Here is a 26,614-nt window from a genome sequence, read left to right on the forward strand (position 1 = left end):
CGTCGTGACGTGGATAGGCAGGCCGGTAATGACAGCATGCGCAGCTGAGCATTCCAAATGGCAGACCCAGAGAGCCAGCCTCTGCCGCCAGTGGGCAGGGGAGGGCAGGCTGGTGACATGGCTTGGGAAACTGCCCTAGTACTGTGTGATCATTTGTTAGTAATGGGCTTGCCTACCTGTACACCTTACAGTGATCCCAAAGAGAAAGAAATCAAGCTGGTTTCATTTGCAGGAATGCATTTTAAAATATAATAGATGAATTTCTGGGTGTAAAAAAAGGTTAGATTTAAATTTGGTTGGGCAAGCCAAATGTTATCTTAAAATTCTCTGAGATTCCTCTGTATTCAGATATGTGAAGGCGGAGGAAGTTAAAGAAAACTCCATGACCATCTGTGCCCTAAACACGGTCTCTCCAGTAATTAATCCTTTCACAGATCCTTGTTAATAAGCAGTTACCTGTACACACGGCATTCACTCATACATTTCTTTTGCTTTTCCAGTGTGGTATCACTGAGAAAGCAAAGCTGACTCAAACACGGGCCCTACACTCCGGGGATGACAATATAGTGAACAAGGACAAGAGTGGGGGAGGGGATTAACATGGCAGAATTTTGCACAAAGTGTCCGGAAGACAAGGGAGGAAACACCATACATAGGACCCATACATTTGCCATGTACTAGTGTATGTATCTGGGCCTGGCTGAGGTGACAGTGGTGAGCAAAACCATGCATAGTCCTTGACTTCCTGCAGCCTGCGGGCAGACCAGAGGGGCAGCTGTTACAAAGACCATGCAGAATTACACCTGTCGTGTGGTCACGGGGCTGAGAGAGCTTACAGTGCTGGGGCGTGCCCTGGTGGGGTCCAGGTGAGTGAGCAGGGAGGGGGAACCTAAATGAACACAGAAAGACCTTTGAGACAGAGGAACGGCATGGGTTCAAGGCATCAGAGTATTAAGGAAGTTGAGAAAAGGGCAATGTGCAGAGAGCCCCCCAAAGAGGGAAGGTGACATAAGGCCAGAGAAGCAGGGAAACGGACCCTATGGCAAACATAGGCCATGGTAAGGATTTTGAACTTTATTAAGGGCAATGAAAAGCAAGTTTTTTTTCTTTTTCCTTTATTTTTTATTTTTATTTTTTAAGAATTTTATTTATTAGAGAGAGAGAGAGAGGGAGAATGAGTTGGGGCAGAAGAGCATGGAGCTGATGTGGGGCTGGATCCCAGGACCCTGGGATCATGACCTGAGCCAAAGACAGATGCTCAACCAACCAAGCCACCCCAGAGCCCCTTTCCTTTTTTTTTTTTTTAATTGTTTAATAAGGAAATAGAACGGGACTGGGAGTCAGAGGTTTCAGAGAGCTTATCAAGAGTCAGCCTATTAGCCGAGTTTTGAAGGATGATTAGGGATTTGCTGTACAAAGGGAGGAAGTGTGTTTCAAACACAGGAACACGTATGTGATCATATGAAGGCCTAAAGCCACATGACACCATTAGGAAAATGGGAGAAGTTTGATCTGGATGAAGTGAAAAGAGACAGGAAGAGAAGAGGCAGAACACAAAGAGGGGGATGTGAAGCTGAGAAGGACTTTTACTGCAGAAGCCATGTCCAGACCCTGGTGCATTTAGACAGGGGGAGTAGCATGGCTGGGTGGGAGCAAGTATATCTCAGAGCCAAAGTTTTCGGGGGTTCAGATCTTGACTGCTCCTTATAAAGTCCTTCATCCTTCAGTTGGATAAACCATGGTGCTCCTCCTGCACAGAAATCACCCACCTACCATGCTTAGCCCAGTGCCCAGCACCCCGCTCAGTGAGCTAGCCACCTGCACGTAGAGGGGACCAACAGCAGGACATGTGTGTGGCCTCCCAGATGAAGAGTAACGCTGATCTGGGCTAAGCTAGCGGGATGAAGAGAAGGGGATGGGTCTGAGGGTTGTCCACGCAGAATGTGGAAGAACAGGAAGCCAGGTAAAGGGAAGGAATCTTGGACGAATGCCCAGTCCCCAGCTTAGCTGGGCAGGTCTGGATGTGTGTGAGTTGCCTGCTGCATCTGGTTGGTGCTTGGGCTGGAAACAGACTGGTAGTAAACACCAAATTAGGGTGGCAAATGAAACTACTGATTGTGATAAAATTATAGAAGGGGTCCAAAGAGGGAAAAGGGGAAGGACCAAGCACAGGAACCTGGGAACGGATAGACCTTCGGGTACATTAGAGTCTCACAGGAAGGAGAGGTGCCGAAACTAGGTGCTGAGGCTGAATGTTCTGGTCAGGATACTCGGGCCGCATCGGGCAGAGCCTGTGAGCAACATCTCTTCTGGGAGGCTGCCCAGCAGGGTATGTCCTAATTTACTTAACACCTCCCAGGACTGCCTTCCTTTAGAGTTTCAAGTTCAGGGTTAAACCTTTAGGTTGCCACTAAAAGCTGGGCTTACTATTTCATGTCTCCATGGTTTAGAGGTTCACAAGTCCCAAAATCTTTTCATCCTTGATCTGAGAAGGGAAGAAACAGAACACTAACTTGAGTCCATTGTGAATCCTCGATAAAGAACTGTTGAATGAATAAGAGACAATCGGACCAGGATAGAGATCAAGGGCTTGTTCTGGCTCCAGCGCAGCTGCAAGGAACTACGTTCTCAATTAATTTAGCATTCTACTTGGTAAAGGGCAAAGGAGGTTTTAGATGAGATGCTTTGGCCAACAGAAATGATTTCTGGTTAAGACAACATCACTGTTAGGGATGAGATGCCAGGGAGGGATAATTGTATAGGGAACACATTTGTATTTATTCTCAAACTGTGGATGCACAAAAGGAAATGATGAGGGCATTAAAGGAATAATTATGCTATAGAATAATAATTGTAATGAATTGATCACATAAGTAATTTTCAACTAGGCAAAAGGGGTTGTACTAAATCCACTCAAAAACTACCCTAGAAACAAAAGAATATAAGGCTAATAGATACAGTAATGACATCTAATGAGCCATCTGGTAAATAAAACAATTACCCTGAGAACAAATAAAATAAATTGAACACGGATGAATATTAACTGGCAAATAAAGAAAATATATGAAAGCTACATAATTGGAGAAACAATAGTGAACCAAGCGTATGTAGTGTTGCAGATTAAGTTAACATCTAGGGCCAAAGAGAGGCTTTAAAATCATGTCTGAAGCAGTGCCTCAGTGTTTACTTCAGCTCAGGTCATGATCCCAGGGTTTGGGATTGAGTCCCACATCAGCCTCCCCATGTGGTAGGGAGTCTGCTTGTCTGTCTCCCTCTGACCTTCCCCCTGCTTATGCTATCTCTCTCAAATGAATAAATTAAAAAATCTTTTTTTTTTTTTAAAGATTTTATTTATTTGTCAGAGAGAGAGAGAGTACACACAAGTAGGCAGAGAGGCAGGCAGAGAGAGAGGAGGAAGCAGGCTCCCTGCCAAGCAAGGAGCCCGATGCGGGACTCGATCCCAGGACCCCAGGATCATGACCTGAGCTGAAGGCAGCGGCTCAACCAACTGAGCCACCCTGGCGTCCCAAATTAAAAAATCTTTAAAAAATGTGTCTGAGGGGCACCTGGGTGGTTTAGTCAGTTAAATGTCAGCCTTCAGCTCAGGTCATGATCTTGGGGTCTGGAGATCGAGTCCCACGTCGGGCTCCCTGCTCAGTGAGGAGTCTGCTTCTCCCTCTCCCTCTGTGCTCTAATAAATAAATAAAATCTTAAAAAAAAAAAAATTGTGTCTGAAACCTCCAGATGCTCTCCTGAAGATGTATCGCCACACACGAAAGTGCTCACAGGCAACGTCTTCCTTGGACCACTGAGGCACTGTCCCTGATACGTAATGTTTGATTTTGAATGGTCTTTCTCCTTCCGACTATATTCTGCTTACTCAAGTCTGAGTCATTCCCTCTAATCCAACATATTCAACCAGTCACGAAGACCAGCTAGTTCTACTTCTCAGTATATCTCAAAACCAGTCTCTTCTTTCCATTCGTCACCATTACTCTAGTTTGGCCTTCACCATCAGGACTGAACGGCACCAATGCCATTGCCTCCTAACTGGGCTCGGTGTCTTCAATCCGCTTCATGTTTGGGGTGATCCAGCTAAAGCTGTACCTGTAGTCTACTTCAAATACCTAATGGCTTTTGCTGCCTAGCAACACGACCCAGCAGTCTGGCAGGGCACACAGGGCTGTGTCGTCTGCGGTCCCACTTCTGTGATCTGTCTACTCTCTTCTCCGCCCTCTGTCTGCCATCCGTCTGTCTGCCATCCAAACTGCGGCCAGTTCTTCAAGTCCAGCAGCAAGTACACTTATTTATTTATTTATTTTTTAACATCTGTCCCCTCTGCTTCTGCCTCCCTTCACCAGCGAATCCCTACTGAATCTTTACAGCTCAGGCAGCTACCACTGCTTTCTATACCACACTCCCCTTCTGGACAGGCTGTGTTGCACTGCTACCACACAGCCTTAAAATTCCCAGTGAATGTACTGTTGTGAGCACTGAACTGCAAAGCTCCTTAGGCAAAGATCACAGTTTTGTTTATCTCTGTACCTCTAGCAGGGAGCAAAGTTTCCGCCACATGGCAGGTATCCAAAGAAGGTTAGATGAATGAAGGCTCAAACCAATCTCATCACATTGAAACTATGTATTTCGGAGAGAGTTTTTTGGTTAGCAAATAAATAACCTGGCACAGAATGTGACTCCACAAGTTTAACTTGAGCTGGTTAAATCACATTAGCTTTTGCAAATTTTAATGATTTGGCAGTTGGACTGCCAGTATAAAAGATAACTATGTAGTAGCTAATTTACTTGTATCTGTTGAAACACAGAGGTGACTTTGGAACACCTGTATGCCAAACATTCCCCAAAGTACTGCAACTTTAGCATTCTCATTTTATAGATGACACACTGGGGAATAAATGATTTATACCAAGGTTATACCTTAAATTTGAAACATGTTTCCTTTTTCTTTTCTTTTCAGTAATCTCTACACCTAACATGGGGCTTGAACTCACAACCCTGAGTTCACGAGTGGTTGCTCTGGGGTGCCTGGGTGGCTCAGGTGATTGAGCATCTGACTCTTGGTTTTGGCTCAGGTCATGATCTCAGGGTCCTGGGATCCACCCCGGGGTTGGGCTCCATACTCAGTGGAGAGTCTCCTTGAGATTCTCTCTCTCCCTTTGCTCCCACCTCACCAATAGACAAATATATCTTTAAAAAAGAGTGGTATGCTCTACCAGCTGAGCCCCTAGTGCCCCTGAAACAAGTTTTCTTGATTCAAAGGCCAGGAATCTTTCTAAGTCAGGACGGCCTTGCTCATGATTCTCATTCACAGAACACTGAAAACAGTATTTGAAGCAAATTAGTTCAGGAAGGATACCATTAGTTCAGGAATGATAAAAGAAGAGAGAAGTTCTAGCATCAAGTCATTGCAACTTTCATTTCTCTTTTGTCATGAAAGACTTTTCTGTGAGTTATTTTTTTGGTTTAAATCTCAGAATATGGGGCACCTGGGTGGCTCAGTGGGTTAAAGCCTCTGCCTTCGGCTCAGGTCATGATCGAGCCCCGCATCGGGCTCTTTGCTCTGCGGGGAGCCTGCTTCCCCCTTCTCTCTCTGTCTGCCTCTCTGCCTACTTGTGATCTCTGTCAAATAAATAAATAAAATCTTAAAAAAAAAAAAAAAAACAACTCAGAATATTTGAGTTAAAAAAACCTGCTATCCTTTCAAAGACAATTCCAATAAGGAGTAGTTATGAAGCCACACAGATAACCAAGATGTCACAGTGATACATTACTAGGTCATAACTTTGGAAATTCCAAATCCGCTTCTTAAAATGGGAGGGTAGAGATCATCTGAAGGAATCCTAGTCAAGGTACTCCCATTATAAACACAAACAAAAGCCAGGAGAACTCATCTTTTTTCAGCTGACTCTTGTTAATCTAGAAATTCAGAGCTTGGTTCAGGTCACTGATCTAGTTTTATTACTTAATTTGGTTTCTGTAAAATTTTCCTAAATTGGTGAGATACCACCTAATTGAGAAAATAAATGCTAAGATATATGTAAAAATCTATTACCTGATGAAATGGGATTCAGTGTCAGGAAAGGGGTCAGAGAAGAGAAGAAATAGGAAATGAAGTACCTTTCACCCATGACAAAGTAGTCATATGCCTATTGATGCAAGTCATTAAGAAGAAGGCAATTTTCTATGATGCTCATTACAGCAGTTCTCAAACTATGTTTTGTAAGTATACTTGGGTTAAAAAAAAAAAAAAAGCATTACCCTGATAGAACAGAGTAATTTAAAGATACTTTACAGAAATCCTATTTATTTATTGCATTTTGTGGTCTAGCTTACTCCTTTATTGTCTTACAACATTCTCTATCTTAATTTTTTCTTTGCTTTTATTCTCTCATATATTATTTTTTAATTATGATAATTATTTCATCTCATTATATTTATTCTTTTAAGTTTTTTAAATGCTTTAGGGGCCAAGATGAAGTACAAATAGAATAAATGGAATCTGCAAACTCTTATAAACTAAACTCAGTAAGTCAACAATGACACAGACCTAAAAATTTTTAGCACTTCACTCTATGGTCAAGAGTAAAAAATGTTATTTTTCCCCCAATTCAGGGTGCTGAATATGTTAAATATTTTCTTCTCAAAGTAAATTGTACAATTTTTACTTATTTTCAAAATCATTATCACTCAATATGGCAGAACTTAGCAAACAAAAAATTTTTTTTTGGTAATTTCAAGCATATTTAATTGTAATAAATAATCCTTCTTTGAAGAGTCTAAGAAGCTGTTTTTCTTCAGTACAAATGAACTGTCTCTAGTTGCAGGGACCCGAAGAAAGAAGGGATCAAGTACAATAGTTCTTTCTTTTTTTTTTTTTTTTTCCAAGTACAATAGTTCTAATACAGTGCCACAGGCTGTCCCATGAGTTCAAAAGGAGATACTCGGAATAAATTTAAGAGTAAATTTGGCAAGAACTTAGAAAATTCGAGAGTTATCTTTTTCTCTTTTATTCCTGTCCCCCTTCTCTGTGTTTTTGCCTAGCCTGTAATAGAAAAGTTAAAAAAATTTTCACAGAGAGGTATGATTTATTCAACATTTTATAGTGAGCAAAACTCTATTTTGGCTGCTTATTACAGAAGTCTGTGGTTTCTTTGATTGCTCATAACATACACATCCATTTCAAGACTTAAAAAAAGAGAAAACTTTTTACTGGGGGGAAAATCCTAACAATCTTGTTAAGAATGCCAAAAAGCCGGACCACCCAGTGTTTGTATTCTATCTACTTCAAGGCTCTAGTGCAATAATATACATGAGTTTTCAAGAACTGTTAGAAACAAACTGGATTGGGCCATTTCTTCCAAGGCCAAAGAATATTTGGCAGTTAAGGTCTTCAGTGTGGCTGCCCCGTTTTAGAAAGGGAAAGGTGCTTGGTGTTGATGCTATTCACATTAAAATTAGCACTATTCAGCTTGGCATTCTTGATCAATCAGAGGCACCTGGGGCAAAAGAGGGAGTCAGTGTCCAAAGATCTGCAACAGTGAGTTTAGAACTTGTGGAGGAAACCCTCTGCATAGTTCCTGCTGTGTGTGGGAGCTCAAGGTTTCACGTCTTCAGCTTCTATGAGAGAGAACAGACTTCTCTCTCTTTTCTAAGAGAAAACAGACTCTTCTCTCTCCCTAGAGAACAGACGACCAAATAGGAACCATTACGTAATCCATGCATTAAGACTTCAATCAGAGGCTTCAATCATGCTGCTTTCAGTGGTGTAGCAGGTAGTAATTGAGTTCTGACATTACCAACAGTTAGTAATTTACCAGTCACAAAACGAGGGACAGCCTGTTTAGCTACTTCAGCTGTAAAGAGAAATTGTGAAAGTAAGTATCTTTGGATTGATGTTTCTAAAACTTTTGAAGGCCAAGTCAGAAGATGCACAGCGTGTTGGGGAGTGGGGGGTGGGGTGGGGAACTGCCCTGCCGGCTGGGAGGCATTCTAGTTCCCATTCTGTCATTTACCAGTTGTAAGACTTTAGTCAAGCTGTTTATCCTTTGTATCCTCACCTTTGTTTGAGACCCATTTGATTACTTGCTGACTATTTCGACTGGCACTCAAAATTATCTGTGCTGGAACTCCAAACCAGTGCTTCTGGTTCCAAGGTGCCCCTTGTGTTTTACTTCCCTGACCCCTCATTGTCTATGCCTGGAATGCTCCTCCACTCATGCCTTCATGTCCCTAGCTGTGGCAGACACTAACTGGTGGCTGGCTCACCAGTCATTCCCAACTCTTTTCTCTGCTGCCTTCCAACCACAAAGGCTAGAATTAGCTACACTCTCATTTTCGAGCCCCATGCCCAGCTAGTGGGAAAATGTAAGAGTCCCGGTCAATGCTATAACCAGAAATCCACTACAACGGTTCCAAGTTTACTCTTTCTTTATGAAACAAAGGCTTACTCTTTCTTGGTTGGGGCACCTTTCTTTCTGCTTCTTGCCTTGAATAAGGATATGCTTGGAACTTCCAATAGCCCTTTGCAACCATCAGGCATACGAAGGAGAAGAAAACGAACATTCAGACACCTTGAGATCATCTAGTGACTAATCAGTTTGAGCAGCTACCTACCTCTAGACTTCTCTATGGGAAAATAAACCCCTCACATACTGTGTAAAGGTCTTCTATTACTTGTAGTCAAAAGCATTCCTATTGCTATCTATTTTTAAGGTGGTGCTTATGAGGTCAGCTCCTCTACACACCTTTTCCCCCTTTGAACTTTACTGATAAACTTTTTAAAAAGATTTTATTTATTTATTTGAGAGAGAGATAGTAAGAGAGAGCACCAGTGTGGGGTGGGGGTGGGTGGGGGGAGGTGGAAGAGAGCCCAGCCCTGGGATTGATCCCAGGACCCCAGAATCATGATCTGAGCTGAAAGGAGACGCTTAACCAACTGAGCCACCCAGGCACCCCATGAACTTTACTGATAAACTTCTAATGGTACTATGAAAATTAATAAAGGGAAGTCTCATTTGAAATGTAGTGAGGAAGCCCTGTAAGGGGACCTCTGACTCACAAACTTTCTATCCGGCTTACCTCACCGTAGTGGATGGGAAGAAGTTCACTTCACTACCCCAGTAGAAAGGTTTTCTCCTTGCCCAACAACCCAGCCAAGGAGAAACTGCCAGGACCCCAACCAATGAGAAACCATCACCACCCTAAACTCTCCACTTTCATCCAACAGTCTTTTGTTCCAAGCAGCCCCTACCAACCTCCTCCTTTTTCTCTATAATATTCTTCTCCTTTGTTCTCCAGACAGGCCTACCGTTTGACATGGACTTTATGCCCTGAATTGCAATTCCTCTGTTCCTAAATAGGTCATTTGGCTGGTAAAATAATGGGCTCTTTTGTTTTTTTAAGGTCAACAATCAGTTACCACTCTCTAGCATTAATGGGAGATTCATTTTGATTTGCAGCTTTCACTACAAGAAGTGTAACATTCAAATATTTAATGAAGAAAGGAGGAGTTCTGATACTTAATTTGGTAAGCGTTTGGGCATTATTTTTGATTTTTCTCACATTTTACATTATTTTTAACCTGTAAGAGGAGAAATTGCTGATAAAAATTACCTCTGAATACAATTTCATCTTACTTTTTAATAAATAATTATAAATACATACTGCATAGTTACTGTGCTAAGCACTAGGGATAAAGACCCAAAACAGAATTTCTGCTTTCAAGGAATGAATGGCAGACACAAGTAAACCTGTAACAATAGTGTTTGACATGTGTAATAATAAATCTGAGAGCACAGTGCTGCCTTCATGTCCACTTACTTTCCACTTTATCCAGAAACTGGCTGTCAGGTACGGCATGAATCACCTTAATTTCCTATCTTTTCTTATCTTCTCCTCCTTCACCCCACTGATGAAAAAGTGTCCCTCCTCCTGTCCTAAAACCAACTGTGTTCTCAGACACACCACTTCTCACCCTTGTGGGGTCTTCCTCTAGCAGTTATCCAAACTCCCATATCACATTAACCAGACTTCCTGGGGTGGTGGGTTGGCTTACACTCACTGTGGCTGTTTACTTCCTTCTGACTCACTTCTCAACCCCCACAATCCAGGTTCTGCCTTAACCACCTCACTAACACTGCTCAGGTAAAGGTCCCTAGAGATCTCCATACTGCCAACACGAGGGACCACATTTCCATCTTTCTTTATTGGACCTTGCTAAAACAAGTGCCCCTGACCACTTTCCCGAAACACGTGACTATGTTGACTTTTGTGACACTACTCTCCTTGCTTGTTCTCTTCTCATTTTTAGACACTACAGTGTTATCCAAGTGTGGGCCAGGAGTCAGTGGAGGGGTCTCTGAGACCTTTCAGGGGATCCACCAGAAAAACTATTTTATAATATAATACCAAGACATTTGCCAGTTCCACTCTCATTTTCTTATGAGTGTATAGTGGAATCTCCCAGAGGCTAAATGACATGTGATACGGCAACAGGCTGTAGGCAGACACAAATCTAAAAATCTACCCTTCTTTTACTAAGACAAACATTAAAGAGACTTGCAAAAATGTTGAACGTCACTCTTGTCACTAATATAATGGTCACTTTTCAGAAAAATGTTATTTTTGTTTGTATATAATGGGTTTATCAATTCATTTAAAAGTAGGTATTTTAAGATGTTTTAGTTTTGATTTTTTAATCTGATATTGATAACTATGGCACACATACACAAAGCTTTTGGGTCCTCAGTTACATTTAAGAATGTAAAAGGATCCTGAGACCCTTAAGTTGGAGGACCACATTCTTAGACTATATATCTCTCGGCCTCCTTTAGTGGTTCTTCTTCGACCAACCCCTTAAACTTTTATGTTCTCTAGAACAGCAACCTTAGCCCACTGGTTTTTTCACCATATACTAAGATTTCTCAGTCTTGGTATGTTTGACATTTTGGGTCAGGTAATTCTTTATTATGGGGGATTCTGTGTTTAGCAGCATCCCTGGCCACTAGTATCCTCCCACCCAAACTGTGACAACAAAAATGTCTCCAGATATTGTCAGATAAAATTGTCCCTAGTTTAGAACAACCACCCTAAATGTTCTTCCTAAAAATTTCGCCTAATATCAATACTTTTTTTTTTTTTTCAGAGAGCAGGTGTACACATGTCAGGGTGGGGGACCAAGGGAGGGGGAGAGAGAACCTTGAGCATCCTCCATGCCCACCTCAGAGCCCATTGACATGGGGCTCCATCTCACAACCCTGAGATCATGACCTGAGCTGAAATCAAGACTTGGATGCTTAACCAACTGAACCACAAGGTGCCTCAAGTACAAAAAGCACTTGACATGTATTAACTCATTTAAACTTCAACCTCTGAGAGATGAATTATCTCTGTTTCACAGAATTTCTGTTTTACAGATTAAGAAACTGCCAAACTGAGAAGTGAAATGACTCTTCCAGGGTCATACAGCAAGTAAGTGATGATGGTAACTCTAGCCCTGTTTGCTTCCCTGAGCTTTACACTCTTGTGAGTAACTGCCTTTGCTGGGCATCAGATGACATTCACTCAAGATGTCTGAAGATGTATTCATAAGTCTTCTTGTCATAAGACCAGCTATTTCTGTACTTAAGTCAGTTAATGGCACAACTTTACACTTAATCTTTCTGTGCCTCAGCTTAACCAGTAACCTGGAAGGGATTCTAGACTCTGTTGGATTCTTTCTTCCTTATTCCTGAATCCAATCATTCTTAGGGTTCTAACAAGTTTACCCTATAATTATTAATCAAATATGTCTTTTTTTCTATCTACCACTATTCTTGCCTTCATTAGACCCTAATCTCTGGGATGCCTGGGTGGCTCAGTTTGTTAAGCGTCTGCTTTTGCCTCAAGTCATGATCCCAGAGTCCTGGGATTGAGTCCTTGCTCAAAGGAGAGCCTGCTTCTCCCTCTGCCTTTGTTGCCTGCTTGTGCCCTCTCTCTGACAAATAAATAAATAAAATCTTAAAAAAAAAAGGACCCTAATCTCACCTCAGCATTGGTATAATCAACTCCCATTTGGTGTCTTTATATCTAGTTCTCCAAATTATCTTCTACGCTGCTGCCAATGATCTACCTAAAATGCAAATCTGGCCATGTCACTTTCTGTTTTAAAATGTTTTATTAGCTGCCTATTAGATAAGAATAAAACCCAAGTTCCTTCGCATGGTGCCTAGGCCCCTCAGTCCAACCTCAGTCTCATCCTCTGTCACTCCCTGAATCATACTTAACTCTCTAGCAATTAAATAATCTTCTACTGTTTGTTGTTATCTGAGCTACTATGCTGATTCACACCTTTGACCCAATGTCATCTTCTGGGACACGTTCTTGGTTCTACCCCTGTGCATGCCCACCATAGCACTTAACACAGTTTGGAAAATGGTTTCTATAACTGTGTCCCACTGGGGTTTGTTAAAAAAGCCATTGATGGTAGGTGCTTTGCTGAACCCAAAGCTCTCCAGGTTTTGCACACAGGGCAAATTAGTCTTCAGACAAGTTTTTGGAAGCACTGAAGTAAAATGGACCTGTTTGGATGGAGGCTGGGGTTGTGGATGAGAATTAGGAAAACCTTTGTCCTGAGAAGGTCATGATTGAGCTGAATCTCAAAAAAGGATGAACTCAAGAGTGTTTAAAGGGCATTGTCCAGGGATGCCTGGGTGGCTCAGTGGGTTGAGCCACACTGCCTTCGGCTCAGGTCATGATCCCGAGGTCCAGGGTTCGAGTCCCGCATCGGGCTCCTTGCTCAGCGGGGAGCCTGCCTCTCGCTCCGCCTCTCTCTGCATGTGTGCTTTCTCTCTCTCTTTCTGACAAATAAATAAAATCTTAAAAAAAAAAAAAGGGCATTGTCCAATAGAGAGAACTTCACAAGGGAAAAGAGGCTCTTTTTGAAATTCACAAGATACAGCTTTAATACAGAAGGACATTATTTTTTAATAAGTTAATTAGAGATCATACTAATGGGAATCTCAGGTTTCAGGTCCATGATTTCAAGAAAGTATAAAATGATTACCAGATTCCTATAGTTAATACAGTTACATGTGTATAATAAATTTAGTTCAAAAACAACTCAATGTATAATTTGAACAACGTATAAATTGAACAATTTTCTAAATGTAAATTACCTTACAGTGGCTCATACAAAAACTTGTTTCCAATTTTCTGCCCACCAGTTACAGCTTTGAATGGTTTTCCTGCAGTCTACTCCTGTTGACTTGGCATTTATTCACTTCATAAAAATTTTGCCTCGAATGTGGATTTCACCACCTGGCTCATAAATCATTTCCAAATGGATTTTTAGTAATATAAGAGTCCTCAGAGACTACCTAGTCCAACAAGCAAATTTTGTAAACAGGAATACTGAACTACTATGGTTGAGTGACTTGTTGAAGATTACATATTACATATTCTCTGAAGACTCCTTCTTGGTGATGTGCTTTCATATCCACCCTAGATACGTGTGGGATATCTAGGCTACCCTCCAGTGTGACCTGTGTGCTGATTCCCAGTTCTTGTTCATTCTTAGTAAATTTAAATGACAAACTATCTTCTTCCAGACTGCAAATAACTGGTTACCACTTACTCACTTGCATATTTTGTCACTGTCTTCAACAGACGAAGTTCTTGGTGCTAGGAACTTGGTTAATTTTTCGTCAAAAATTTCACCAGTATTCCTAATATTTACAAACTTTACCTTCTAAAGAAAAAGTCATTAAGTAAAATTATGCTCTCCTATGAAATGTTTCTTTCAACCATTTGACTGGTCTCACTGGTAGATACTGTTTTCAAATTTACAAGATGAATACCTTTTCTATGCAGGTATCTAAAAATTAGTCACTGCTTGAGAGGTTTAGTATTCTATCCCATAACCAACAGTGTAATGGGTCTCCTTATCACAGGGCCTGCCAACTCATATATACATTGAGAGGGTTGTGCCTATTTGATCAGACTCTCTCCTAGGTCACTCAATCCCTAGGCTGGACAGTCACCCAAAGTGAGACCTGGCATAAATATGGCTCAACGCTGAGAAGATCAGGTAGTTAGTAGGAAACACCAAATCTGAAAGGATGCAGAGAGAAAATCATTAAGATACCTACAGTAACGATGGATCAGAAGTTATAAGGAAGCAAAATAGAAAGGGGAGGCTGTGAGGCAGACAGAAGATATATGAAATCAATAAGGGACTCAGGAGCAAATATGAGAAGGGGGCAGGCATGAAGCAAGTTGTGTGCTACATTGAGGGACGGAAGTTTAGACACTCATTCTCCTGCCGCAAAGATCCTTTAAGCGGCATCCCATCTGATGAGGCCAAGATAAACGTTTCCCACCCCAGAAGTTTTTGAGTTTCTTTCCTTTACAGCTCTTTGAATCTCCTTCTTATAAACCCTGTTTTCGCCCCACGCGCTCCTCAAAGCCAGTGCCCTAAGTAGAAAGAATTTGATTCCTGCAACTAAAAAAGCTAATTAAGCACCTAGGATAGTGGCTAGAGCGAGGCTTCAGCTTTCGGACATGCGCTACTGGCTGCTCGCTTCCTCTATCGTCTCTTTGAATCCTAGGGCAAGTTCTATGCATGCGACACACGGGTCCCAGCGTGAGCACCTGCAGCTTCCACGTCTACTCTTCTCATGGCAGAAACACACCAGTAACCACGCTCCCAGAGAACCAGGGAGTTCGACGCGGGGGAAAACATGACAAGATTTGAACGTCTCTCTGATACAAGGAAGGGCAAGCCCACCCTCCCTTTCCCCCTCCGAAGTTTCAGAGAGCCACGCTGGTCTACAGGCGCACGCTTTCCCGCGGCGGAGCCTTTGCATCCCCGTCCCGAAGTCGCAGGCGCGGGACAGGAGCTCCCCGCACCCCGGACCTCCCGGCCCCCGCCGCCCGCCGGGTCACCTGTAATTGTAGGCGCTGAAATGCTTGCTCTCTCTCAGCATCGCCCGGTACAGATCTAATACTTGTGCGCGGCTGGAGGCTGCCATTTTGGAAGGAAAAAAAAAAAAAAATAAATGGGTCCTCTTCGAGAAGGTCCCGAGTTTAACCTAACCCACGAAACTTCAGTCTATGCAAAACCACGAACAAAATAAAATAAAATGCGGTGTGGCTCGGTCTTGCCCGCAGGCCGGGCCTGGGCCTGGATGAACACCGGCCCGCGCCTGGAGGCGCTGGGCGTCGCGCGCCGCTTAGGAGGCGGGCGCAGGCGGGCTACGGGCAGCTTAAGGGGGAGGCGCCGACCCGGAGGCGTTCCCGTCCTCCGCCCGCGCCTCCGAGGAACCTGCGTGCAGCAGCCCTACCGGAGGGCTGAGGCGGAGATGGGGGGACGGCCGCAGGGAAAGGGCTGAGCCTGTGAAGGGACGCAGGCCGGAGGCCCAAGCACTGAGTGCGTGCAGCCCGTCTAGGAGCGCCTTCGCGAAAGGCTTGGGGTCGTAGCGGGTACACTTAGTCTCCCACCGCAGCGCTCAGTCGCACCTCCGCGAGGCCCGAGGGCGCGTTGCCAGGGTTACCGAGCGCGCCGCAGGTCGACGCTCCGCCCCCGGCCGCAGATGACCCGCCCCTTGCGCTGGGGCCGCCCTCTGAGCTGCCTGAGAAGCCGACCGGGGTTTCCAGGGCGCTTTAACGTTACCGAGCTCTGTCTGTGGGCTCCTAGGGCCGGGCGCTTTCTGAGCGCAAGGACGGGACGCGCCGAGGGGGTCGCAGAGGCGATGAGTGAGGGACTCCCTGGTCCTCCGGCTACGCTCAGGGCGACCGGCTAAGGGCCTCAGGAGCAAGGACCCCCTTCTTGTCAAAATGGCAGCGCCCAGCGGGCTGTGAGGGTATCTTTAAGGGAGGGGGTGCGTCGGGTAAGAGCCTTCCCCAGGAGAGTAGGCAGCGTGCCACGCTTCAGAGTTTGAAACACCCAGGTTTGGGTCTCCTGGGCGAGCGGTGGGTAAGTGCCGGCCTCCCTGCAGCGTGGGGTGCGACGCGGGCACTCAGTCCTGGTGGTGGGGAGTTACTTGGCCACGGGATTTCCCCCCTTTTAGGGTGTTCTTTGAGTTCTGGAGGTTTTGCTTTTGAGTTTTTCAGTCCCGAAGAGTTTTGTCATCTACTGTATACAAAAGGTGGCGTGGTGTGGGTAATTAATTGGGAAAACTTAAGGGATTTAAGGAGTCTCTTCACACCCAAAGCAAGAAGCCGAGCAAGTTTTCTCTTGAAGATCTTCGTGGTTGAGTTTTCTCTCTTGGTCTTTCTCTGAAGACGTCAGCTTTCCAGAATCACCTTGTTACAGTGGTGAATAAAGTCGGTCGTTGTGATCCTTGAACGTAGGACTGGGCGCAGAGAAGCCTGAGCTAGTTGTAGTTACTGTGTTTGCAAAGCACCTGTCTTATTTTGGGACTTTCTCTGTCTATAGTCAACTTTAGGAAGAGCCACGGTTTTTTGCTCAGAATACAGCTAGGACTTCAGACGTCAAAAGCAAATTTGCCTCAACATCCGTTTTTCTTCAGCCACTGAGTTGTGGTTGTATGTCATCTCTTTAAGTTTACGTGGTTTTAAAATGACCCTTGCTTTATATCAAAGTCTCGTATTTTCTGAAACTTTAGGAGCAGGAAACACTTTTCTGATCTTGCTGCACTTTAATGTACTTGCAACGTGGTGTCCTTGCACCCAGATATACGTGTTAATATTACTCGTTACAGTGTAATAGCATTTTTTAAAAAGGCGGAAGAGAACATACTTTTTTAAAAAAGATTTTATTTATTTATTTGAGAGAGCGAAAGCAAGAGAGATCACAGAGAGAGGGAGAAGCTGACTCGCTAATGAGCAGAGAGCCCCTCTCTGGGTTTGAATCCAGGAGCCCGAGGTCATGACCTGAGCTGAAGGCAGAGGATTAACCGACGGAACACCCAGGCCCCCCGGAGAGAACATACTATCTATCATTATTACATTTCCTCTTTCTTTTTTTTTTTTCTTTCTTTCTTCTTCTTCTTCTTTTGTTTTGTTTTGTTTTGTTTGTTTGTTTTTAAGGTCTCCCACAAATACGAGTATCAAAATAAGGTTTTCTACAGGGTATCTGAACTTTTGTCACTCTTTTTTTTTTTTTAAGATTTTATTTATTTGTCAGAGAGAGAGCACACGTGCGCGCACAAGCAGGCAGAGTGGCAGGCAGAGGCTGAGAGAAAAGCAGGCTCCCGCTGAGCAAGGAACCAGATTTGGCACTGGATCCTAGGACCCTGGGATCAGGACCTGAGCGGAAGGCAGGGCCCTAACCTACTGAGCCACCGAGGCATCCCAGCTTTTGTCACTTTTGCAGGATGCTCAGGTCATTGGGCAAGTCTTACCTCAAGGATACTGAAAGAGATTTTAATATTTGAGTTTTTCTTGGCATTACTTAAAGGTTCAAGACCAAGGGAATTGCACCTTACCATAGAGTAAGATCTGGAGCCATTTTCTCTTAATATGGTACAGGAGTGCTAATGATATAAAATGCAACACCTGGGAAAACTACAATAATAAAGAAAGCTATCAAGGTAAAAGGAAAAAAAACATGAAAGTTATTTTGGTTTGTTTAACAAGTAGGGTGCCTGACTGGCTCAGTTGTAGAGCATGCAACTCTTAATCTCAGGTTTGTGAGTTTGAGCCCAAGATTTGTTGTAGAGATTACTTAAATAAACTTAAAAAAAAATTAGTAGGGCTTGCTTTATTATATATTGCTATCATCTGCAAAATGAAATTGGAGTAATTATTCCTGTCTGCAGTCTTTATGTCTAATGATCGGGCAATTTAATCATTAATGTATGGAATTAATGTATTGCAATGACCTTAACATCATAATCAAATAAAGCTTTTCAAAGAAACATATAAAGTTTAGTTTGTTTGGGTAGCCTAGTCATCTGTTAGTATAAAGAATAGTTGAGATTAGGAAAGTGGTAGATTCCCAGTAGATTCTATGCTAAGTCCTCACAAAAATACTTTTACTGTATTTGAAATAATATACCAGTGTCTTGAAAATCATTGCCTTGAACAACTAATATAAAAAATTACATTCCAAAGCTTAATCTCTATTTTTGTACACCTTTATTGCAGAGGTGACTAGTTTTAATAATAGCTCCATTTGAGGTTGAAACTGGAATTGGGTCAGTACCTGAGAATTACTTATTTATATGTCCTTTAATATGCATCTGTTCTGGGCTGAATATTGTTTTAGGTACTGACTATAAGCTAGCAGTACCTACTTATTACCATCTAGGCTTCAAAATGTAAAAATTGCCTTAGTATTCACCTGTCCATACTTAAGAAATATTTATACTTATTTACCTATGGAAAAGGATGTATTACCTTGTATTAAAGTTAGATTGCTGGATTACTAATGAGCACTTAATGCTTTTTGAAGGGAAATTTCTCCAAACATAATAAATAGTAGGACAGAAGTTTATTATCTTAGGCTTAAATATTAAAACAATGTGTAAAGAAAAATCTTGTATAAATGACCAACTTGTCACAGTATGATTTAGAAATTAAACATGGATCTAAATCTTTATTATATGTAGTTGTCATTTGTTTTTATTGATCATTCTAATAGACTACGAAGCTGGAAGAGACCTTGGATATCAATTTCTTTTTAAGATGTAGAAACTGAAGGCCTCATTCTCATTCACTCATTTAGTCAACATTATTGAACACTTCCTAAATGCCATATATTATCCAAGATGATTGAGTTACCATGCAGAGGGTCCTTCTCTCCAGAAATGGACAGGGAATTAGACAAACGAAATATTAATTTGTTGTGACAGGTGCTATGATAGGGATAATATTACCAGGTATCTGGGGAGTGCAGAAGAGGGCCATTCAACTAAGACTTTGATCTAAGGGGAGACTTTCCATCATAGAAGGTGTTTCCACAATGAGATAGTAACAACCAGATGAAGAATGTGGTAAGAGCCCGTAGTGTATATTCCAAGTGTGGAGGCATGAGCGCGCATGACCCATTCAGGGAACTCTGGGAGAGGGGATGGGAGAGACCATCTATGAAACCAGATTTGGTTAGTCTGTACCTCATTCATTATAATGACGTTTCTTCTGTTTTGGTGGTAAATTATTTCTTCAGCATTGGCTAGTTCACCCAAGTAGAACTTAACATCTGAACTATTGAAATGTAGGTTGGTTTCTCAGGTGTAGTTTTAAACCATATTTTTGATCGTCTATTCTAGGAGTGCTGAAATTCTGTTTACCTCTGCATTTAACATGGTTGACCAGCCTGGTAGATCAAGCCAAGGTTCCTGTGGGTATTTGAGGGCTCTAAATCAAGTACTGATCCCATTTACCAAAAGTTTACAGTTTACATACAATCTCTATGTAATTAAAATAGGAAGTACAAAGTGCTGCAGGGGAAGTACTGGGGAAGCGTTGTGCGGTCTTAGCATGGGAGGTCGCTTCCATGGATGGTGCCTGGGCCACACCTCAGATGGACAAAGTGAATGTGGCTGATGACCAGGCTTCAGGGAAGAAATTTTCTTTCTTTTTTTTTTTTTTTTTTTTTAATTTTTTTTTATTACCCAGGTGATTGGTTGCAGCCTGATAGAGAAACATTGATCTCTGGGAATTAGGGGCTTTTTGGAGGTGGTAGTGTTCTTGTTGGACTTGAGAGAATTTAGGTTTGGGCTGGGCCTTGAATTACAGGAATTTGGATGTGTGGGTATGGTGGTAAAATGGTTACTGCTGGATGAAGGTTTACCCTTAGAAAGGATAAAGAAGAGAGTCTGAGTGAGGTTTAAGGAAAGATGATCACAGCCTAAGGAACACTGAGGGAGGACCTTTTGAGGGAGAGAGTAGGAGAGTGCTTGAAGGTGCGTGCAGGAGATGCAGCTGGAAAGGCCATCAGGGTGGACACTGAGTCCTTGTAGGAGCTCAGTTAATCCTCTGGAGACCTGATGGGAAAGAAAGCTGTTCACTGCATTTAAGGACAGGGACGCTGAGAAGTTAGATTATTGAGCTAGAGTTAAGAAGCTAGGAAGCAGGGAGTGTGGGCATTGGTCCAGGATGTGATCTGTCTAGCCATGATGCTACACTGCCTCACAGATGGTCTTCAGTGGAAGCTTTAGGAGTTTGAACTATATTAATTTTTCTTGGATAATATGGGTAAACCTCAGACAGATTTGAATTTTAATTTAGTTGGATTCCCACTTATTTGTAAAAGCTAACTGGTTAGCTCCTAACAAATATTCAGAAAATCTCAAATGTTGAATTTTATACTAGCTTTTTAGTCTTTTAAGATAAATTTCTTTTTTTTTTTTTCTTTTACCATGTCTTGGAAAAGACCTAAATTGAATAGTTTTTTTGGTTGTCTGTTCTTATGTGCCACAGACATTATATCTCATGGGGGATTTTTGAGACTCGCCTTTCTGTAGAAGCTCTTTTCAAATATACCTAAGAAAATCAGTTCTCTGAGAAAGTTAGAAAGCATCTAGATAGTCTTACTTCATTGATTGGAGGCTAAGGGTTCCCCTACTTGTGGGCAGCAACAATAAAACTGACAATTGATTTTGTGTAAAGTGTATCAAATGTCACTTCTAGAGGATTTTTTTTTTTAAACAAATTCTTTGCTTTCTGAAGGAAAGAAATAATCTTTTCCTAATACAAGGCCCCACCAACATGGGAATTCTTTACAATGTGATTTATGACAGTATTCTACAGATCACCTTCATTCTTTTTCATATTAATTATAAGGGATAACTTAAAGGAATGTTTTTTTCTTGTTTGTATGTTTTTGAATGTTTGTTAATCAACTAGTGACATTGATGGTAATGACAGTTATTATTTATTCAAAGTGTATTTTCTCCTCCAGGAGCATTGCCAGCTAGTTTGCAAACATTTCATACCCGTAATTCTTTTTTTTTTTTTCCCCCCTAAGGATTTTGTTTATTTGTTTGACAGAGAGCTGGAGAGAGCGATCACAAGTAGGCAGAGTGGCAGGCAGAGGGAGAGGGAGAAGCAGACTCCCCACCAAGCAGGGAGCCCAATGCAGGGCTCAGTCCCAGGACCCTGAGATCATGACCCGAGCCGAGGGCTGCCGCTTAACCCACTGAGCCACCCAGGCACCCCTCATGTCCGTAATTCTTATAAAGACAAATTTGAAGCTCTGATGGACTTCTTTGAGTGGGGAGTAGTAACTGCCATCTCTTGTTTGTCCAGATCAGTTGGTTGTTTACAGAAAACACTTAGGATCTGCAGTGTTGACTCTGTTTAGAAGGAAAAAACAGCCTTTGCTAATCACTGATGAAACACCAGGTCAGTGTCTCCTGATACACGGTACTGAGTCCTGTGATGTTGACTGTTACCTTGGAAGGCTGGTATATCTTTTTTTTTTAAGATTTTATTTATTTGAGAGAGAGAACACAACTGGGGGGAGCGGCAGAGGTAGAGGGAGAAGCAAGTTCCCCCCCTGAGCAGGGATCCTAATGTGGGGCTTGATCCCAGGACTCCAGGATCATGACCTGAGCCGAAGGCAGACACTTAATAGACTGAGCCACCCAGTTGCCCCAGGATGATATATCTTTGTAAAGGAAAAAATCCTGCTGTGTGTTTCTTTCCTGTGTGTCTCCTTAACTATGCAAACAGAACATTTCACCTCTAGTCACCAGATGTGTAGGGGTTTTTACTGACACCAGAACAGTTCTCTGCAACACCAGCTGGGTGACCTACAGTTAAGCTCAATTCTGACACTACCTGAAGGTAGCATCACATTCCATAGGTAAATAAGGGCTCATTCCTGCAAGTCTGACCTCCCTACCCTCCTACTTCACATGCCAGTTGCAAATAGTTGGTCCCCAGGTTACCCACACCTTCTGTCCTATTTGGCTGCAGATTGGAGGTTCCCATGACCCCTCCTTTGGTTTGACTAATTTACTAGAGAGGCTCACAAAGCTCAAGGAAACACACATACCAGTTATTAAAGACTGGATTAAGAATACAGATGACAGCCGGGTGAAGAGAAACATAGGATGAGGTCTGGGAGGGCCCTGAGTGCAGGAGCTTCTGTCCCCATGGAGTTGGGGTGCATCACCCTTCTTCTGTGGTTGTGTTAACCCACCTGGAAGTTTTGCAAACTCCATACCATTGAGATTTTTATGGAAGCTTCCTCATGTAGGTATGATCAATTAGTAGCAACATTTCCAGCCCCTCTGTTCTCTAGAGAAGTGGGGTTGGGGGTGGGGTGGGACCAAAAATCCCAAGTGTCTAATCATGACTTAGTCTTTCTGGTGACCAGCTCCCTTCAGGAACCTTACAGGAGTCCATCCAAAGTCACTTCTTTAGAACAAACGATGCTTCTAGTGCTCTCATCACTTAGGAATTTTCAAGCATTTTAGGATGCCTGTGTCAGGGCTGGGGTCAAAGACCAAATTTCAGAACAAGAGATGCTTCTAGTATTCCTACCATTTGGAAAATTACAAGGGCTCTAGGGGACAGGAACTGAGGTCAGAGGCCAATATGTACATATTTTCTGTTATCTTGCAATCTTTGATACTTGTCTTAGTCTGTTTGGTCGACTACAACAAAATACTATACACTGTGTAGCTTATAAGCAACAGAAATTTATTTCTCACAGGTTTGGAGCCAGGGAAGTTCAAGACCAAGGTGCTGGTAGATTCAGTGTCTGGTGAGAGATTACTGGTTCACAGATGGCTGCCTTTTTGCCATGTTCTCACATGGAAGAGGCAAGGGATCTTGGGCATAAGGGCACTGTTTCCATTCCTTAGGAATCCTTATGATCTAATTACCCAAAGGCCCTGCCTCCTTATACTAACACCTTGGTTTTTAACTTAGGATTTTATTTAATTTTATTTTTTAAGATTTTATTTATTTATTTATTTGTCAGAGAGAGAGAGAAAAACAAGCTCTCTGCTGAGCAAGGAGCCTGGTGCAGGACTCGATCCCAGACCCTGTGATCATGACCTGAGCTGAAGCCAGCGGTTTAACCTCCTGAGCCACCCAGGCGTCCCTAACTTAGGATTTTAATATGAATTTTTGGGGGGGCATATGCATGCAGTTAGTTGCAGTATTATGCTGGAGAATGTAATTAACAATAGAAGCTCAACAGAATTCATGATTTCTTTGCCATTATAATGAATACTTTTATATGATTTAATATTTCATAGCTTTTTAATTTAGAAATTATCTGCTGAGCACAACTAAAGCAATACAGCTTGGCAAACCTGTGTCCTGTATATTGTGTAATTGTGAACTTGAGTTAACTAATAGTAGTTAAGAGTATAAAAGCCTGGCTTGTGTGAAATGGATTGCAGTAATATGGGCAGACAGTGATACAGTGTTAGCTTCAGTTAATATTCATTTATTGGGAGAAGTATCTTTGTAAGGATTCCTGGAATTCTGGACTGCAGGGGAGAATGAAAATGGAGAAATCATGAAATAGAACAAGACTTATCAGGCATACTTTCTTCCCTCCTTGACATTTCCAGGTATGGTCATTGTTCTCTATTTCAAGCCTTTGAGCAGTATGAAATAAGTGCCCAGGCCTGAGCATTGATGGTGTGAAGCTCTGTTAGAAATCCCATTCACACCTTGGCTTCCAGGTGCAACGAGAGCCCCTTCAGCCTCCTGAGACTGGGTTGTGATGGTAGTTATGGGGCTGCTTTCATTTGTAGAGCCCTGGTCTTCCAAGAATCGCCTGTACTCCCTACTTTTTAAAGCCTCTGGGTAAACTGTCCTGGATTAATACATTTCCTAACAATAAGGTCAGTTTCACCACAATGTCCAATCTGAGTTGGAACGTCATTCTGTTAAAGGAGAGTCCATGGATGCTAAGTTACAGTGTTTTCTGAAAATCCTCTTCTGTGGTCTTGACAGCTACTTGAAAATAAAATGTTCAGTATAGATTAATGTGATAGTAATTCATGCTAATCTTCCTTCTCCACAAAAAAAACCCTCTGCATCACTTTTATTTTATTATTAATTTTTTAAAAGTTTGATTATTTAGTAATCTCTACACCCAACATGGGGCTTGAACTCACAATCCCAAGATGGAGAGTTTCGTGGTCTTCCAACTGAGCCAGTTAGGCATCCTTCCCCCATTCTCGCACACCACCCCATCATTTTTAGAATAAAGTCTAAAAAGGTCTCTGTAAACTCACTAGCACTGCCATATGACTCTGAGGAGCCATCGCAAATGCTGACCTAACTGCCTGGAACATTCCACCTTTCCTAATTTGTCTGGTATGAGTTTAAGAGATAGGAGATACTTAAGGACACCTTCTCAAACTTTAAGCACATCTTCCTCTTTTAAGCCCTCTTAATGTTTTGAGTGTAATTTTGAACTGAGAGTGACTGCAGTTGCAAGTAACAAAGCCTAAGTCAAGTAGATTTGAACCAACATAATGGCTTTATTTGTCTTGTGGATCTTCAAAGTTCAGAAGTCAGATGGGCTTTAGAATTGAGTGATGTTGTCTTTTGAGTGATATTGTCAAAGACCTGGTTTTGTCCTTTTTTCCTCTCTGTCTTGTACAATGTCAACTTTATCCGCAGGCTGGTATCCTTTCTTGGTTGAGGAAGGACATCTACATTTCTGGGCACTTGTTTCCAGAATGCCAGAAGAGAGAGCTGGATCAGGAGGGCCCTACAGTTCTCTCTGTTAACGTCTTTGGCCCTAATTGAATTGTGTACTCATCCATCTCTAGCCAATGACTGCGGTTAGGGCATAGGATTACACTTAGTTTAGTTAGGTTTGAGCTACCCGCCTAAATCCTAGAGGCAAGAATGGGGGCAGCTGCCCCCAAGGTATACAGGCTGTGGAACCTGGGGACGGGTTGGTACCTATGTGGGGGTACACACAGTGAAACTGAAGTAGTTACCAAGAGAACAGGGACTGGTTTTGGTAAAAGGCAAACAAAGTTCATTACAGCAGTCTTGCCAGAGTTCTGTGTCTCTTTTTGTGATTATTTGATTAATATTTTTCTCTGTTAACAGGTTGTATGTTCCATGAGGACAGGGACCATGTCTGTTTTTTATTACAGTTGTTTCCTCAACACTTTGCATCTAGCTTGGCATGTGCTAGATGATTAATAAATACGAACAGCTGAGCGAGTGAGTCAATTGTATGAGCTCTAAATAACTTACTTGTACATATTATTGGGTGACTTCAGATAGTGTTAGTTGTCTACACAACAGCCATGTTTCTTCTTGGCCAACAGAACAATAATTTTGTTTGAGTGGCTTTGTGCCTAGTTCCTGGAAATGAATCCTAATCGTCTAAAGTAGTCATGGTGATTCCATTCCCTTTTGGCCAGATACTCGGTTTTCTACCTTTCTTATAGCCAGAAGTAGCCGTAAGACACAGATCTGGGTAATGAGGCAAGACGAAGGGGGCGCCTGGGTGTCTCAGTTGGTTAAGCGACTGCCTTTGGCTCAGGTCATGATCTCGGAGTCCCGCATTAGGCTCCCAGCTCCATGGGGAGTCTGCCCGCTCATGCTTTCTCTCACACACTCTCTTTCTCAAGTGAATAAGTAAAATCTTAAAAAAAAAAAAAAAAAAGAGAGAGACAAGAGGAAGTTGGCTGGAAACTTTCTGGAAAAGATTTTGCTTCCTGTTAAAAGATAGGTATTCACAAGAGAGAGTTTGCTTATGCTACCTCTTCTTTCCTGCTTGGAATGCTAACGTGAGGACTAATGCTTGAAGGTCAGCAGCCGTCTTGCAACCATGAAAAAATCCTGCAAGAAAGGCCAAGAGAATACAAGAGATTCCAACTTACCGCCTTGACTTTTCTGAGCTGGAACTGGGTACCTGTACCTGTAGACTTCGTGATGAGTAGACAATAAATGTGTTTCTTTTAACTATTTGGAATCTTTTTTTTTAAAGATTTTATTTATTTATTGGATAGAGATCACAAGTAGGCAGAGAGGCAGGCAGAGAGAGGGGTGGGGGAAGCAGGCTCCCCGCCGAGCTGGCTGCCCGTCATGGGGCTCGATTCCAGGACCCCAAGATCACGACCTGAGCCGAAGGCAGAGGCTTAACCCACTGAGCCACCTAGGTGCCCCAACTATTTGGACTTTCTTACAGCTCAACACATCTTGATACAGTAGTGCCAAAAATAGTGTTTCATTCTTTCAGCCTTGCCAAAATTTTTTATTTGGAATTTATTGCATTTGTTAATTTAAGATAATTTCTCTGCTATTTGTGAAGCTTTCGGATTTTTTCCATGTAGTTTCTTCATATAAATCTGTTATGTGCATATGGAGGCTAAGCTTTCTTTTCTTTTCTTTTTTTTTTTTTTCTACCTCAGGAATTTTGTACATCAGGGTCCCTCTCTAGAATAATCAGTCTTTTCCCATACTCTTCATTTGACTAGTGACTACATAGATTACATACATGTTCCATCTTCAGCAAGGTGTTTCCTGGCTACAATTTAAATTATACCATCTTAATTTTTATTATTCTTTCTTATAGCATCTTATTTTTTACTTTAACTTTTTGTAACATGAAATTATATTGCTGTGTAATTCTGAGACACTGGTTTAATGTTGATTCCTCCCATTCAAAGTTAGTTCCATGAGGGCAGGGACTGGATCTGTTTTGTCTTGTAGG

The 26,614-nt window shown here is 42.2% G+C and overlaps 2 protein-coding genes across 6 annotated transcripts in view; one reads left to right on the forward strand and one right to left on the reverse strand.

The window, feature by feature from the left end:
* LYRM4 (LYR motif containing 4) overlaps nucleotides 1-15,536 on the reverse strand; it is a 155,924-nt gene extending 140,388 nt beyond the window's left edge. The window contains exon 1 of one of the 4 annotated variants that reach the window (XR_004383145.1): nucleotides 14,941-15,532. Coding sequence is in view for 3 of the 4 variants with exons in the window: in XM_032861504.1 (XP_032717395.1) it covers nucleotides 14,941-15,026 (86 nt within the window). In the remaining variant the exon portion in view is untranslated. Of the gene's footprint in view, nucleotides 1-14,940 lie in introns of all 4 variants that reach the window. The other 3 variants (XM_032861504.1, XM_032861505.1, XM_032861506.1) reach the window with 3 other exon arrangements.
* Nucleotides 15,537-15,656: 120 nt separating this feature from the next.
* FARS2 (phenylalanyl-tRNA synthetase 2, mitochondrial) overlaps nucleotides 15,657-26,614 on the forward strand; it is a 525,092-nt gene continuing 514,134 nt past the window's right edge. Inside the window, exon 1 of one of the 2 annotated variants that reach the window (XM_032861501.1) lies at nucleotides 15,657-15,970. The gene's annotated coding sequence lies outside the window, so the exon portion shown is untranslated. The remainder of the gene's footprint in view (nucleotides 15,971-26,614) is intronic. The other variant, XM_032861502.1, reaches the window with a different exon arrangement.

This window comes from Lontra canadensis, unplaced genomic scaffold (genome assembly GCF_010015895.1).
Source record: "Lontra canadensis isolate GAN:19392208 unplaced genomic scaffold, GSC_riverotter_1.0 scaffold21, whole genome shotgun sequence".
Classification (NCBI taxonomy): Eukaryota; Metazoa; Chordata; class Mammalia; order Carnivora; family Mustelidae; genus Lontra; species Lontra canadensis.